Source organism: Catharus ustulatus, chromosome 22, assembly GCF_009819885.2.
Source record: "Catharus ustulatus isolate bCatUst1 chromosome 22, bCatUst1.pri.v2, whole genome shotgun sequence".
Classification (NCBI taxonomy): domain Eukaryota; kingdom Metazoa; phylum Chordata; class Aves; order Passeriformes; family Turdidae; genus Catharus; species Catharus ustulatus.
In genome coordinates this window covers 704,692-720,648 of record NC_046242.1, presented here as the reverse complement: position 1 = coordinate 720,648, position 15,957 = coordinate 704,692, and the positions used below count along the sequence as shown (strand labels likewise).

The window sequence follows — 15,957 nt, the reverse complement described above, 5'->3', positions numbered from 1 at the left end:
CAGCCCTTTGGGACCCCCAGCACCTTCTCCATCCTTTGCACAAGGTCCTGCAGGGCAGGGCAGGGCTCTGCCAGGCACACCCGGCTCTCCACACTGCAAGTGCCATGAGCGGCTGTTAATTAAAATTAACCCCAGGAAGGTTCTGCTGCCGGCAGCAGTTGTGCCATCCTGCAGGAATGACCCAGGGCAGCAGAAAGCAGAGTTTTACATCTTATCCATCTCACCTACATCTCACATGCAAACAAGAAAAACCTTCAGATAAGTTGAGCTTTGTTGTCTTTCATAAATAATAAGAAATAACAAATTTAATCTCAATTACACCTGAAGGGCAGAGGCGTTTCATTTAACAACCCAAACCACACCAAGTGCAGTCCCCAGGCACAAAGGCTCTGCCTTGGCTGTGCTGGAGCCCTTTGGGGTTTCCCTGCTCAGTTGTACCCCAGCACCTCGGAGTCCCTCTGCCCTGGGAGAGCCGCAGCAAACACAGCAGGAGCAGCCAGCACAGCCCAAGGAGACAAGGCCAGCACAAAGGGAGCATTGCAGCTGCACTGCAACACCCAAGGGCACTTAACCTCCCCCCAGCAGACGGGAGCGTTTCACCAGCCCTGAGCTGGGTGCTCAACAGCAAAACATCCCAGAGCAGCCACAGAAACGGCTTCACTCAAAGGAGACACCAAATAAAAACGCACAAAGCACAGCTCAGGAGCACATCTAGGACAGCTGGACACACCACAGCCGGCCTCATCCTCAGAGCTCAGCAGCTCCTCCCACACAAGGCAGCAGCTCCAGCCCCGGCTCCCTGCAGGGTCACTGAGGCAGGCAGAACCCCTCTGCACAAGGCCAATAGAACACACGATCACCAAAATACCAAGGAGAAGAAAGAAACCTTCCACCTACCCGGCCTCACTGCCTCCAGAGCTCAGCGGCGCGGCACGGCGCGGCACAGCGCGGCACAGCCTTGCACGGCACGGCACGGCACGGCACACCACACCAACGCCAGCAGCCTCTGCCAGGCCCTGCCTCACAGCCCTGTGCTGTCCTTTGGGAGCCTCGGGTGTCCCTAACGAGCCTGAGGCACCCCTAACGAGCCTCAGGTACCCCCAACAAGCCTCAGGCATCCCTAACGAGCCTCAGGCACCCCTAATGAGGCTCAGGTGTTCCTAATGAGCCTCAGGCACCCCTTAATGAGGCTCAGGTGTTCCTAATGAGCCTCAAGCACCCTTAATGAGCCTCAAGCACCCTTAATGAGCCTCAGGCACCCCCTAACAAGCCTCAGGCATCCCTAACGAGCCTCAGGCACCCCTAATGAGGCTCAGATGTTCCTAATGAGCCTCAATCATCCCTCATCTCCCTGCCCCTGCCTGGTCCCACCAACCCCAAGTTTCCTGCATTTCCTGACACAGGCTCAGCCTTCTGTCCCCTCCCTGCACCCATGGATTCTGTCCGTACCTTCTGCTCCTTCTCCTTCAGTTATTATGTTATTAAAATCAGTGACTTTATACTGAAGCATACCCCAATGTCAGACTGCTCCCCAAAGCCCAGGAATGCACCCTGGGCAGCCACCAGTGTTCCTGTCCTGTTCTGCCAGCCTGGGACTCTCCCAGCTGCCCCAGTCCAGCCCAGTTCCTGGGGGTTTTACCAGCAGCCCAAACCAGGTACAGACCCAGGCTAAGAGCAAGGTGTGACTGCACAGGGCCCTGGCACACAGCCTGCTCTGGATGCTGAGTTCCCTGAAAGCCACATAAACTTGCTTTAAGCGTCAATGAAACAAGCCACGAATTGTTTCAGAAACTGTTAATCTGTAACTCCCAGTCCAGGCCCAGCCCAGCACTGGTTCTGATGTAACTGCACAGCTTACAAAGAGCCCGAGTGCAAACACAGCGAGGGCAGTTTCAAGCCAGTCTCACTCCCTGGCACTAACTCACACTTGCCTGGCAGTACCAAAAATACAAAACTGATCCCAGACAGACTGCAGCTCCTGGAGATGCCCTTAGCTCAGGAGGAGCGTTGGCTGGAGCCCAAACCCCCCTCAGCACAACCTCTGCCTCTGCAGGCTGGAGCCAGGAGCGAGAAGAGGTTCACTGACCCACACACTTTGTCCCAGTATAAAGGCAGATTTTATTACAAACAAATCAAGTGAACCAGAGCACAGAAACCAAATGTAGAAAGTGCTTTGGAATTTTTGGAATCTTCCAGCTACAGGCTCTGTAACAAGAGCTGAGGTTCATGTACCCGAGTCCCACAAAGCAGAATTCACTGCTGCCTGCTGAGCACATCTGAGGTGGATGCAGCAGGTGCTGCCACTCGGGGACCAGCACATTGTTATCTCATTTGCAAACACTGCTCCAGATCCAGGCACATGGCCAGACAACTCCCAGAAACACAACCATCCATTCACTTGCCTTCAAGTGAGGATAATATGCAAGTAAACCAATCTGATATAAATAAGGTCACAAGGATAAACAGTGCATCAAATAAAAGATTTCAGCTCTAGTTAACTTAGTGCAAAACATTTTCCTTGTATGTACAAAACCCACCAGATTTATACTAGCATAGACAGTATTAAAAATAATTTGCACTTTCACTATTAAGATAAGGTATTAAAAGCATGTCAGAATAAATAGCAACAAAACTTATATTTAATATTTTACTTAATTAAGGCTGAGGTTTATGAGTCAAATCCTGCAATCCTATACACATGTACGATTAAACAAGTATAAGAAGGAGGATTTGACTCCTTGTTTTTTGAAAATAACAACAAAGGTGCGAGTATTGACTAAAACACAAGCGGATTTGTTCTTCAGCTGGTGGGTTGCAAAGATCTTTTGACTTCGGGTGGGAACGCTGCCCCAAATATATCCTCATGGTATCGCTTTTGGCTCTGCAAAAGGAAAGGACACCCAAGAGATGAATGAAATGCTGCCAGCTACTCCTTATCCATCAGTTCAGTAACTAAAAGGCCTCTTGCATTTGTAGCACTGGTTCTGTGATTGCAGACTTTTGTTACTGCCAGTGAAAGGGAGCTCCCTGCATCCCAGGCACAATTGCACCAGGATGAGTTTTGGTAACAAGAGGGTCTTAAAAAGCAGCAGCTTAGATGGTGCAATAAAGCCTGCAGCTCCTGATGCTCCCAGCACCCTGCAAAGCTGATCCCCAGGAGCCCTGTGTAACTGCAGAGCAGCAGAGCCCCTCTGTGACCCCGAGTGAGCAGAAGCTGTGCTGGCAGCCCCAGGGCACCAAGCGGCTCCCTCTGAGCTCCATCCCCGTGTGCACACACAGCAGCGCACAGCAGTCACAGCACCCGAGCCTGCCTGCGGTGGATCAGGGGCTGGGCTGTGACTGAGCTACCTTGAGCTGCTGGAAGTACTCCTCTGCCTGCTGCTGGCTGAGGTGCAGGGCCCGTGCCAGCAGCGCCCGCAGTGCCTGCGCCACGTCCCGCGCCATGCGCACGTCCCCGCACACGAACACGTGGCCCTGCTGCCCGTGCACCACCTCGCACACACGGGCCTCCAGCTGCCTCTGCAGGATGTCCTGGACATAGACCTGGGAAACACACAAACCATCAGCACACCAGGGCTCTGAAATGCTGCTTTGGCTGTTGGCTCTCCTGAATCCATCATGGCTCTGCATGCCCCATCTGCTCCAGCTCTGATTCTGGAGGAGTTAACCCTTAAAGAACAGAGGAACCAGCCTTACTTTCTCTTGGCCAGGCAGTCTGGAGTAAGCTGTGTAGATGTCTCTCAGGACTCCCTTCCTCTTCATGTCCTCAGTTTCCTCTCTGTAGATGTGATCCAGCTCTGGCTGCCGGCAGCCGAACACCAAGGTCATGTCCCCTGCTCGGAGCCCTGGAAGCAGCGTGGGACAGTCCCTGAGCGCCTGGGGCAGCCACTCACACACAGGGCTGGCACACAGGCCGTGCCCTCCAGTCCCCAGAGCACCCCTGCCCGTGGGAATGGGCTCTGGGGGTGGGCTGGCAGAGCCAGTGCCCCGTTAGCTGGTGTCCCTGGGTGTCCCTGGCTGCAGCCCTGGGGTGTCCCGCAGCCAGCCCTGCCCCAGGGCCCCGCAGGTACCTCTGTGCTCCAGCTCGTACAGGCGCTGCAGCCAGAAGCTCCTGAAGGGAGCGATGCCCGTGCCCGCGCCGATCAGAATGCAGGGCGTGGCTGGCTCCTCGGGGAGGTGGAACTCATTAGTACTGAAATGCAAGGATATCTTAATTAGGTAACTGCTTTCTGACTGAAACTCATGCTCAGTTGCCTGAGTAACTCTGAGCAGCACAGTCCAAGCCCCAGTCTGAAAGCAGCAATGGGGCTGAACTGGGTGCTGCTTGTTCCCTCCCCTTTCCTTGCTCTGCAGTGGAGAAGCCAACAGTGGGCATAGGGTCATAGGAATAGAATTATTTCAGAATTTTCGAATGATCTGTGACTTTACTAAAGGTAGGGCATGGTCAAAGATCTCATCTCTGGAATGCAGGGAATTCCCTCTCTTCTCAGACCCAGCTGCTCCAACTTCACTTGAAAACATCCAAACCAAGGAACCCCCTGAAGAAGCTGAACCTAGAGCTGCTCTTATTTGGATTGTTTAATTTCCTTTACCTGCGGATGAAGCAGGGAACGGTTTCATTGAGCTCTATTGTGTTCAGCCACGTGCTGCAGACTCCATGGTGCAAAGGCCCTTCTCCATCTGAAAGAGCAAGGCAGAACACCTCTGTCAGCACCCAAAAGCCCTCTGTTCTCAAAAAAGCACAATTTATTCCTAAAATTATAGCTTTAAAATAAATGCATGGCTGGTAAGGATGTGTAAAACATGGATACATTGATGATGGTGCAGATTTTAGCAAATCTTGACCCAGTATGAACACCTGCCCTGCAGGTACCATTCTGCAAGTATGACAACACAAATTTTTTTCATACAGATACACTTCATGCTGTATGGCAGACAGCTCTTTTTCTGAACCACAATGTAGCCTAAATACCATTTATTTAAGAGAGAGATGAAAACAACAGCTCATTACCTCTTGTCCTGTAGTTTACAACTGCAACTGTCAGGTGAATCTCTCTGGCTGTCATGTCACAGGAGGAGCTGACAGAATAGTACCTGGGCTTCAGAAACGGCAGCTGGGTCAGCAGGAAAGCTGTGGAGACCTCAGCAGAGGGAAACTCCTCCAGCACCTCCAGGATGTTGGGGCTGTTGTAAAACTTCCATTTGTTGTATTCTTCTGTGCTCTAAAAGCCAAAGGGCATCACCACAATGTTACCAGGTCATGCTGAGTTCAGAAGAGCAGGAGTATTTGAAATGTCACTTATAAATAAGATTCCTGCTTTACATTCAATTAAATATGCAGGTAAATCAACAAAATTCCCAAAACTTGGCCAGCACCAACACTGGGGTTTCCTAAGAAATCATTTACTTTTGAGCACAGAAGTTCAGAAGCCCCTCTACAATGTTCTCAGACAGCAGCTCTCTCAGCGAGGGTGCAGAAACTGAAGCAGAACCCATTTCTCAGCTCCTTGTCATGGCACAACCATGAAGCTGTGCAGTCCCAGGCCCCTCCCGAGCCTCCCTGCAGCCGGCAGGAGGAGCCAGCACTCACCACACCCCTGAGTCATTACTTAAAGCCACATCCCTCTGACTGGCAGGGCAGCAAATTCTCTGACAAAAACACCTACCAGCTGCCCTGCAGCTCCTCCCCGTGCAAAGTGTAAGGTCTTCAAGGGTGTCACATCAGAAACCACCGTGAATCAAGAGAACCAGGCAGGCAAATGACCCACCCAGAACCACACAGGAAACACCGGATCTTGGTTGCCACACCCAAGCTGAGCCTCTAGACCCCTCTTTCTCTCACTGGGGTTGGCTTTCCAAGACCACAGAATATGTAACAGAGGCATAAAAATCCATCACTATAAAAAATTCTTAAGGTTCTGCTATATCAGAGGGCCCAGTGCACAGAACTGCAAACAGAACTCCAGCCCTGAGGCTCACCTGACACAACACCTCCAGCCTCTGCTTGTCTCCCTCTGCTGTCACCAGCTGGGAGAGTTTTTTCAGCAGCTGTTGGGAGGGTGGAGTAGTGATATCAAGCAAGTATGTCAAAGCCTCGGGTAGTGTGCAGGCTGGAATCTTTTTGTGACTTGTCCAGTATCCACCTGGAAATGAGGGAAAGAAAAGGACACTCAGCAACACCTGTGGAATTTGACAGCTGTAGAGCTTTGCAAAACTCAGTGGCCTTTAAAATGCCCTTCATGTGAGGGTGCAGCAGGCCTAGACCACAGGGCCCTTCTGAAGGAGATTATTGTGAGGTTTTGAACGTTTTGTAAGGGGACACAGAAAACTTCATGACAACAAAACACCCCTTGGAAAGTCACATTCTTTCATTTGGGGAAACCATCTTTTCATGTTCCAGAATCCTATGATTGTTCCTACTAATATGGGGGAGATGGGCAGGACATACATATCTATTTTATGGCTCTTACATAAGAAACAATAAGCAAACTGCTGATTAATTTAATTGCAGCAAATGGCCAATTCAGCAACTGAATTACACTGTCACCCCAGGTACCTCTGACCTGGTGATGGTTTTGCCAGAAAGGACAAAATCACAACCAAGAATAACTAAAAAGCAGCAAGAAAATCCTACTGAATCTTAAGAAAAGGATCATAGAATCAAATTCAGTCAACAAAAACTCTTAGGAATTTTAAAGGAATCTATCCAACATTCTCTGTTGTTTTGTCTAAAGAGACCCAACTTACCATCAGTGCAGGTTTCAAGCCTGACAGTCTGATCAGCTGGAGGGGCATCCTTGACACGTGCAATAATGCCATGCACTAACTTTGCCTGGTTGCCTGGGAAAACCCCGACGTGCTCCCCAGGAAGGTAGTGCACTTCCTGATTAGTCTCACACTGGAGTTTAACCAGAATGGTTACACGACTGGATAGCAAGGAAAGAGAAATGAGACATATGTTGATTACACTGACAGGATTTCCCTTGGGTTGCACAGGAAAGGAATAAATCTGCAGTGGCACTTGGCAAGGGCTCCCTGTGCTCATTACCAAATACCAGGCCAGCTTAGGGCTTCACAGAGACTTAAACAAATCAGAGTCCGGGCATGTGAAGTATTTGTATCCAAACCAAGTGGGTGCTGAAGTTCTGCCTGTCCAGTACAGAATAACCATGCCTGGAATCAGCCAGTGGATGGGCTGCCCCACTGCAGACTGCACAGCTTACATGCTTCTACTAAGGACAGTACAAAATTCCTATATATTTTTAATAACTGCAGGGGAAGGTGTTTAAAACCAGCACTTGATATATTTAAGATTTTAGTAAAATGTAGTATTGCAATATTCAAAAGAATGAGCATACCTGGACTTCAAACTTTGAAGATTCTGCCTGAATTTCAGCTTCATGGGAATTACATCCTTGGCATGAATGCTTGCAAGAGCTGGTGAGAAAGGAGGATATGACTCTTGGTGACTCTGTGATGAGATTTGTTTAAAATGTCTTCAAACAATATGCAGAGGAGAACTGAACTGTGCTTGCCCTAGAAGGTGGCCAACTGTCAGTCAGGTGTGTGTGCCCCACTCCCTGACTAAAAGCAGCTCTTCTCAGCTTTTGTTCCTCTGGGGCTGACTAAATGTGTGATAGCCCCAGTGTTACTGTGCTGGAAAAGGTAACTTACACAATGTAAACCAGTGTCCTTTTAAATCTGACCATGTACTTCATTGTATGCATTCCACCATCCAGCAGGGCCAAGAGCACTTCTGAGCAACCTTCACAGTTCAGCCCCTCTGGAGCAGCAAAGGCAGAGGGAGGGGAAGGTGGGAGCAGTACCTTTAGCCAGGTCCATGGGCTGGGAGTCATACACCAGCCTGTAACTGGCAGGGTCCCAGCTTTCCTCAGAGGTGTAGATCTCAGGTAACTGAATACTGTGTCTCCCACGGACGTTAAAAATGTCACAGGCAGTCTATAGAAAAAACCACAACAATTAAGGCTGTTCACAGTAAAAAAAAATGTACTCAGTATTATCATAATCCTAATAAGGAGCTATCAGTTTCACATGTTTGGTTTCCTTCATTTTCCCTCATTTTTATGGAACTGAATTACAATGAATGGATGAGTGAATAGACTATGAGGTGCATTTCTGTATTCACCTGGAAAGCACTGACTGCCCAGCTGTGGAAAGCTCCTTCCTGCCCGTTGAGTTCATCCCCCTCACCCACTGGGGCGAGCTGGGAAGCCCCGAGCTGGGCCAATTTCTGGTCGATGGCATGAGCAAAGGCACAGAACTCTGGGTACATGCTGGAGCCCAGGCCAAACACAGCGTATCTGCACCAGGGGAGGAGAAGAAGATTGCTGTGTTATGCTATATGGACTGCTAAAGGACTCAGTTGCATGCAAACCAAACAACAAAGTATTTTTACCTAATTTTATTTCTCAGCAGTTTCAGTCTGAGCAAGGAGTCCTTGAAGGTCTGCATAAAAATACATAAAATACACTTAAGGTTAGAAAAATACTCTGATTTAAGACAGAACAATCTGATTTGAAACCTGATCCATGTCTTACTGAAGGACATGAGATAAATGACAGGTTTGTCTTTGGTCTTTGAGCTGAGCCTCATTCACACTTCTGAGGTGAACATTACCTTTCCGTTACCCGGAGAATCTCCATTTCCAAAAGTGCTAGTAACCACTAAAAGAAGTGTTTCTTTTTCCAGGTCACAAATATTGTACTCATCCATGCATAGAATCTGGAAGGAAAAAAGCTCATGAGACATTGCTAACAGACACAAGAATTACCTTAGATACCTCAGATGACCACTGTCCAAACTTACATGGCATTACACTAAATGAATACAAAATCAAAGTTCTAGTCCAACTTGTATTTACAGAACATTCAGAACACAGGTTTGAAGAAGCAGAAGTCAAAGTGCTGTCCCCACGTGGTGGGCTGGTTTGCAGTGCTCACCTTAGTGCTGAAGGCACAGCTGAAGAGGCTGCACAGCTTGTGGGCCAGCGTCTCTGACTTGCCCGTCTCGGTGGCGTAGATCACGGTGACCTTGGTCCTGGTGGCCACTGCTCCTCGCATGAGTGAGGATGCAAAGAGCACAGCCCTGGGGAAGGAACAGTCACACACAGCTTTGAATGCAGCCACACTAATTCAGGGTGATCCACAAACAGGCTAGGAAAGACTGAGCTTGAGCATGGCTTTTCTTTGGAAGATGGTTCAGGAGCAACACACTCTGGACAGCCCTGAGCAAGAACCTTAGACAGGAATGTTACCTCAGGGTGGACAGGTAAGCTGTGATTGAAACCACTCCACTGCTCCCTACTGTAATACTTTTTTTTAAAGAAGTAGAGCAGAAACATAACAAGAATAGAATATTTGGACAAAGCATTAAGAATCTTATTTGAACAACTTACTTTGCCAAGATGCTAAACTTTATTTCTTTTTTTCTTGGCCTCCGGGTCTCATCACGCCACACATGTGTTTTCCATGGATCCACCTTTAAAAAAAAAAGTTATGCTTTAGGTAAGGAATGCAAAATTGTAAATAAACAATCTGTGTACCTTTAAGGGGCCAGATCAAATAGAATCTGTATATACAATCCACTGAGTAAAAATATGGGATCAGTCTCTGGTGCATTAAACTACATTTTACTTAAAGCCAGAGAATTCAACAAAACTAACAGCACCTCCCACATAAAATAGCTCCTGCCTGCTACTTGTGAATCTGTCTGGTGAACTTTCATGAACCAGGGCTTGGCACCCAGACTCCCTCAGGTCCTGTATCGCATCTGCACTGCTCAGCTTGTCTGCTAGAGTCAGATTTTTTTTTGATGATGTGTACCTGGTAGTAATAGAAGGGAGTGAGGACATAGTTCAGCATCTCCTGGTGGAACACAGGGGTTATGCTGCCTGACATGGGAGGCACGATCCAGACCCAGTCTGCGGGGCAGCCGCCGCGCGCGCGGTACTCGCCCTGCATGTACTTCAGGAAGGACTCGGAGGCAGAGTGGTGATCCATGATGGTCACATTCTGTTTCTACAACAGTGGAAAAGACAAAAACATGCATTCAAACTCTACCCTCCCTTCTTCCTGGTGCTGCTAAAGTAATCCTCTTGCTTTGGTCAATATTTCAAGGACTTTACTCAGACTAAAGGCAGTATTTATGGGAAATAAATGCTATCAGCAACTACAGTAAAGATACAGATTAAAGTGCGGGCCTTTGATTAAAAGCTCTTAGATCTTTTCTTTAACATCAGCATTTTACCTCTGCAGCACTGGGAGTGCATGCTGCAAAACCTCTGACTCACTTTTACCCACTTTTCATATTGTCATAATAAGTTAAACTGGAATTGAAAATAAAATATATTAATCCAATGGCTTTACACAGGTTTTGAAACATAGTTAAATGTGTTAAAAGGATGAAAAAATCTTGCCCTTAATTTCCTTTTCTTTTTTCTCTTCCTTCTGCCTTTACTTGTGGGGAAATATGGATTCCTCTACTTTCTCAGGTGAAAATCAAGAATAGCTCTATTGGAATCATAATGCCATGTCCATTGAGCGAGAGGAAAAAGGGACAGTGAGTGCTGAGTGTCTCTCAGTTCACTGAGTCACACTCAGTGACTTACCTGGAAGCTGTGAAGCACAGCCACGTTGATCTCTACAACAGCTCGGTCCTTCCACAGGGATGACAGCTTGTTTGTTTCCAGTCCCATTCTCCTCCCTACCTCCTAATGTGAAAAAGAGAGATGAAAGGGAAAAGCAAATTTACTCTGTGGAACCTAGACCCCATGATTTCTCAACCTCATCAACTCTGTATCAGGAAAAAGCTGTGCACAAGGGGAAAGAGTCAGTCATCATGCTGATGGCAGCAGAAACATCTGAGATTAAAGGTAAACTGGAATTTTGGAGCTCTGGTTCCAGTTTCATAAAGCAGGGAGTGGTTCTCTCCCATCCCAGTGAACACTGATAGTGTCTCTTTTCTGAAACTGTTGATGGCCCCAGCTCCCTCCCTGCAGCCCAGCCCAGCTCCCCTGCAGCAGTCACCTTCAGGATGTTGTAGCGCTGGGTGTCACAGAAGTCGCGCACGCCGATCTCGGTGCCCATGTACCAGCCATTGAAAGGACAGGCAGTGAACTCCAGCCCTCCCACCTCCAGCAGCATGCTGGCCACGGCAGGCAGGGCATACCACTGCAGGTCCAGCTCCTTAAACCACTCGTACCTGCAAACAAGCAGCGGCAGTTATGACTTGTGTGTCTCTTCCTCAAAAACCAGGAAAGCTCAGGGAGATAAAGAGTACCAATTCCAGGAGGAACCCCTGGACCAGGGTCAGCAGAAACTCATGAGTTCTCAGTTCAGTATTTGGGAATCACCAGCTGCAGGAACTGCAGAACTATTTACAGAGTTCTGCAATCTGCAGGCCAGTCCCAAAGCAAACAAGAACAAAAACATGAGAGAAAGGCAATAAACCCTGTTATGAGTGCAGTGTTGCATGTGTATTACACTAGCAAAAGAAATTAGGATTTTTAAAATTCTGAATATAATTGAAATATAGATTGGGGAAAAAGTTTTCCAACAAAACTGTCATTTGCTTCCTTAATTTCAATCTCATTTCATTGTTCTAACAGGCATTTTATCTTTCAGGATGATTTACCATCATTTCATCCTGACAAAGAACTCATAAAACAACTGCCACAGGCGCAGCCCAGTAACCTTCCAAGGTGAGGCAGAGGCAAAAATGCAATTATCTAAATCCTGTGTGCTTACTTTGGATGCTCCATTGGCACTTGGAGGACAATTTCTGGAGGTAATTCAAATATTTCTGGGTCTTGGCCATTTGCTTGGAGAACAAGTGGAAGTACATCAAAGCGTCCATATTTCGGCTTCCACCCAAGCTCGATGCACAACTGCAAATACAGAAAGCACATTCTGTGGTCTTTTCAGGTTTCCCCTCCAGATCTGAAGACAAAAGAATTTTAACCCTCTGAAACCTGCTGAGGTAAATTCTAAGTGAAAAAGGTTCTCTTTGCCATTCAAACAATGTTGGCAAGTATTGGTTGTGTCCCTGGTTGTGTCCCCTGACTGTATTAGCTCGCCCTGCTCTGAGATGGAGGGCAGCACTTTTGTATCAGGACTGTAGGAAATTACTGATCCAGCCTGCACCTAGACCCTGTGGGGCAGAACATCCCATTCACTCCTCACCTCCCTACCACTGCACAAGCACATGAGGAAGAAGCCCCAGGGAGGTGGGTTAGCCAAGATGGAAGCAGCTGTGGTGGTGAGTTTGGAGCTGTACCTGTGTGAACTCCACAGTGGCAGGGTCCCCAAGGACGGAGCCGTCTGGCATCTGGTAGCCAGCGTAGCGGATGAGCTGGGTGTTCCACACACGGAAATCGTGCTGCCCGTCCGTCCTCTGCGGGAACACGGTGATGGCCGACCTGCCAGGACAGGGAACACCCTCACAAACACACCCACTGCTCACACTGACACCAGCACCGACAGGAAAGGCTTCACACCTCTGAAATGAACATTGCTATAAATAAAATAATTCATTCTCTTTACCCGCCTCCCCAAATCTTCAAATCATCTCCTCACAGGAATTACAAAAGGTTTTGTAACATCAGCCATGAAAGTTATAAATTTTCAATATGGTTGATGGAACACACGAGAGGAAAATGTAAGTACCAGAGCATTAAGAGCAGAGACAAGTTGTTGAAACCATTTCATGTGTCTGTAATGCCAGATCTGGATGTGATTTTTGTTGTTTAAAATTAAAAATAGAGACCTACCTTATGTTACCATTGTTTGTGGCATACTGAATATGACAACAGATACGCTCAAACATTTCCTTGGCTGTTTTACAGTCCCGTGCATCAAACACCTGTGTGTATCAAAAGAAATGTAAAGAAGACTAATTTTGAAACAGTAATGTAAAGTTATTTTTTCTATGCACTTAAGGAATGGAAAGATTGTGGCTCCACTAGTAAAGGTTCATTTTTATAGTTCTTATATGCGTCATTTTCACCCATAACAATCCACCAAGGACCAAAACATGCACCTGGTTCCATGACACACCTGGTTCCTACACTCACACTGCTACACATTTTCATTCAGCCATGAAGCAGAGAGCTACAAAGAAACCAATCTCCTGATATGGACAGGAGGGAGTCCTCCTCAATCCCAACAGGGACATGCTCTAGCAAAGGAAAGGACACTGCTCTGAGGCACAGCAGGGACTGTTTGGCTGCAGCTCAGGTGTAGCTGCACAGCTCACCTGCAGGTTGGACCACTGGATCCTCCCGATGCAGCGGGGCGCGTTCCTCCAGGCCTGCTTGGCAGCGAAGGTCAGCTCATCCCTGGTCAGCTGGTAGGTTCCTGTGCTTTCTATCTCCTTGGCCACTGCTTCCAGCCGGCCCAGATGCTCTTTGACTTTTGGCCTTTTGAACAGAAAACAGCCATGAAAAGAAACAAGCAGAATTTCATTCAAGGTGCAGTTGTTCTCTTTATATTTTAGCTTCAGAATTTGTCTTATGGAGTGCAAGGACAGAGCTTACTGACCTCATGAAGAAACTAACACACAAGAAATTTAAGCAGCGGCACCATCCTTTCATCACCCAGTACATGCACGGATTGGCCACAAGTTATTCTGTGTAAGTTTTTGGTTTCAATTTGGATTTTCTATATTAATTTTTTTTTAAATCACAAGGAAATGAAAACCAGAGAACAGGTGAGTTTCAGGGTGCATGTAGGCTGAGGGTGACTGTCCTCTCAAAGTTCCATTGTGTATACAAGGCCACAGTTCTTCTCAGTAAAGTAGGATTTTCATTCCTGAAAGGAAGTGCTGAGCAACTCCTTTGTCAGGGAAACCAACTCTAAAATTCTCGAGTTTGATAACAGAGAGTAAAGTCAAAACATTAGAAAATATTTATCAGAGCAGAGACAAAAATTGTTTTGTTGTCTTACAGACAGAATGAAAATAGCCTGCACTGTCTGAGAGTTTTCACATTTTCAGCAAGATGAAAGATCAAGGGCAAGCATGTGAGATAGTGTAAATCAATGTGATCAAACAGCCTTGGGCAGAGACACGGATGTACGAATGCAATAGGCTGCTGAGGACAGCCTGGGACTTTCAGAAACATTCAGAGGGAAAAAACATTTGCAAGGAGTTTGAAGTGTCTAAAGAAGTGGCTGAGTCCTTTTGAAAGTTTGATAATGTTTTCTAATGGGAAGAGCAAACACTGAACTGTTGCTTGAAAGCTCATCATGTGGAATGTCACTGCAAGCCCCTGGCCATCACCCAGCTGTTGCAGCATTTCCTGCACCAGGATGCCATTTTAGTGACAACACAAACCCCTCTCGCAATGCTCAGTGAGCGCGTGTTGATAGCACAGAGCAAGGGGCAGAAACAACACTGGCCTTCCAGTCTTTGGCTAAAGCCTTGAGAGGAACACAGAGAAAAGATACTTGGAACAGCACAAACAAAAGGCATGATCCACACTGAGACTGATCTGAGTGCAGCTAATCCCAAGAAAAGAGAAGGCAATGCTCTGGCAGAGTCCTCAATGTACTGGAATGCAGCACACTCCAAAGGGATGGAGCTGAGCAGGGCATGGTGCAGGGTCCCTCCCTGTGCTCCCAGGACTGGCAGTGAAATGCAATGACACTTTTATTTAGCACTTTTCACAATCCTTATGTATTTTGAATGCGTGCTGTGGATCAGGATAGTTACCAAGAGCTGTGAAGAAACCAAACCCTCCTGGAGGCTCACAGACAGACAGGTAGGCAGAGGATTTTAAACCAAAAATCAAGTTGACTTACTCTTTAAATGAACTGTAGTACTGCTTGAGGAAGTCTATTGCCTGAGGTAAAAGATCTTCTTGTGGAACTGGCCCATCTCTGGTACCTCTCACCAGGCTCTTTGGGGCCATGAGTGACCCTTGGCAGGCTTTGGTCCGGCAATTGACAACCTGAAAAACAATAAAATGTCAAAAACCAATGTTGCACTTGGTATCTTTTAAAATTTCTGAAAAATCCCTGTTCATATGTCCATATTTTACCTCTCTTGCAGTCAGGTGTAGTGTGTCAAGAAAACTGGATCCATTTTCTAAGTTTTTTATTCTTACATGTCTTGGACATCCTGATATTTGGTTTGGAACTTTGATGTCATTTGAAGGAAGATTCTGGGAAAAGAACAGATAAAAATGCATACTATCTTCAGACCTATTGAGTATCTTTCAGTTTAATTTTAGACAATGTTAACATCAAAATATTTCAGATTAAATTCAAGAAACTAGATATAAATGTGATCTGCTCCAACATGATTATTTGACTACAAAACTACTGAGCTAATCTACAGTTTAATATGAAATGGAGGGAAAAAAGTATTTTTGTAATAATCAAACAGTGTCTGCCACTGCAAATACTGTTATAATTTCAGTAAGTCCTCTGAGTATCTCAGAGCATTGTAGTCACAGTCTCAGGAAAACAGTGAACCAATTTTAGAGACAGGACAGGTTTGTTACTAAAGGTTTGCAAAGGTATATAAAGGAATCAGGCATCCCAGTCCCCACAGGGTCACCTCTTCCTTTAAGTGTTACAAATGCTCCATTTTTGTCAGGAAAGAACTTTCACTCAGAGATGTCCCAGCAGTCCCAACCCCCTGCACCCACAGTCAGACCTCCCAGGAGAGCGTGGAGCAGCTGGGAGCAGCAAGCACCACTCATGAACTGTGACTGTCAAACAAAGGTGCTGGGAACAGACCTCTCCTCCCTCCCTGGGCTTTGCTGAAGTTATGGTAGGTGGCCTCTCCATCTGCTTCTTGCTTGGACTCTGCAATTTGGCATCATCCTTTTCTGAGCTTCAACAGAGAGAGAGAGAAAAGTCAGTACAAGGCAACATGCTTTATGCTAGGCTTTGCTTTCAGCATCAGCAGGAGATGCTCAGTGCTGGCTCTGAAATA

At 46.9% G+C, this 15,957-nt stretch overlaps 1 protein-coding gene across 4 annotated transcripts in view; it reads right to left on the bottom strand.

Moving 5' to 3' along the window:
- Positions 1–1,905: 1,905 nt before the first annotated feature.
- Positions 1,906–15,957, bottom strand: part of NOS2 (nitric oxide synthase 2) — a 28,304-nt gene continuing 14,252 nt past the window's right edge. For all 4 annotated transcript variants that reach the window (XM_033078438.2, XM_033078441.2, XM_033078442.2 and 1 more), the window contains 25 exons: positions 15,759–15,855; positions 15,056–15,178; positions 14,817–14,965; positions 13,273–13,435; positions 12,788–12,879; positions 12,295–12,436; positions 11,766–11,905; positions 11,046–11,220; positions 10,628–10,729; positions 9,843–10,037; positions 9,416–9,498; positions 8,961–9,105; positions 8,638–8,742; positions 8,417–8,466; positions 8,147–8,321; positions 7,827–7,959; positions 7,359–7,437; positions 6,748–6,926; positions 5,980–6,143; positions 5,012–5,222; positions 4,593–4,680; positions 4,071–4,192; positions 3,697–3,845; positions 3,349–3,543; positions 1,906–2,881 (listed from right to left, as the gene is read on the bottom strand). In XM_033078438.2, the coding sequence (XP_032934329.1) occupies positions 2,801–2,881; positions 3,349–3,543; positions 3,697–3,845; positions 4,071–4,192; positions 4,593–4,680; positions 5,012–5,222; positions 5,980–6,143; positions 6,748–6,926; positions 7,359–7,437; positions 7,827–7,959; positions 8,147–8,321; positions 8,417–8,466; positions 8,638–8,742; positions 8,961–9,105; positions 9,416–9,498; positions 9,843–10,037; positions 10,628–10,729; positions 11,046–11,220; positions 11,766–11,905; positions 12,295–12,436; positions 12,788–12,879; positions 13,273–13,435; positions 14,817–14,965; positions 15,056–15,178; positions 15,759–15,855 (3,337 nt within the window). In that variant the 3' untranslated portion in view covers positions 1,906–2,800. The remainder of the gene's footprint in view (positions 2,882–3,348; positions 3,544–3,696; positions 3,846–4,070; positions 4,193–4,592; positions 4,681–5,011; positions 5,223–5,979; positions 6,144–6,747; positions 6,927–7,358; positions 7,438–7,826; positions 7,960–8,146; positions 8,322–8,416; positions 8,467–8,637; positions 8,743–8,960; positions 9,106–9,415; positions 9,499–9,842; positions 10,038–10,627; positions 10,730–11,045; positions 11,221–11,765; positions 11,906–12,294; positions 12,437–12,787; positions 12,880–13,272; positions 13,436–14,816; positions 14,966–15,055; positions 15,179–15,758; positions 15,856–15,957) is intronic.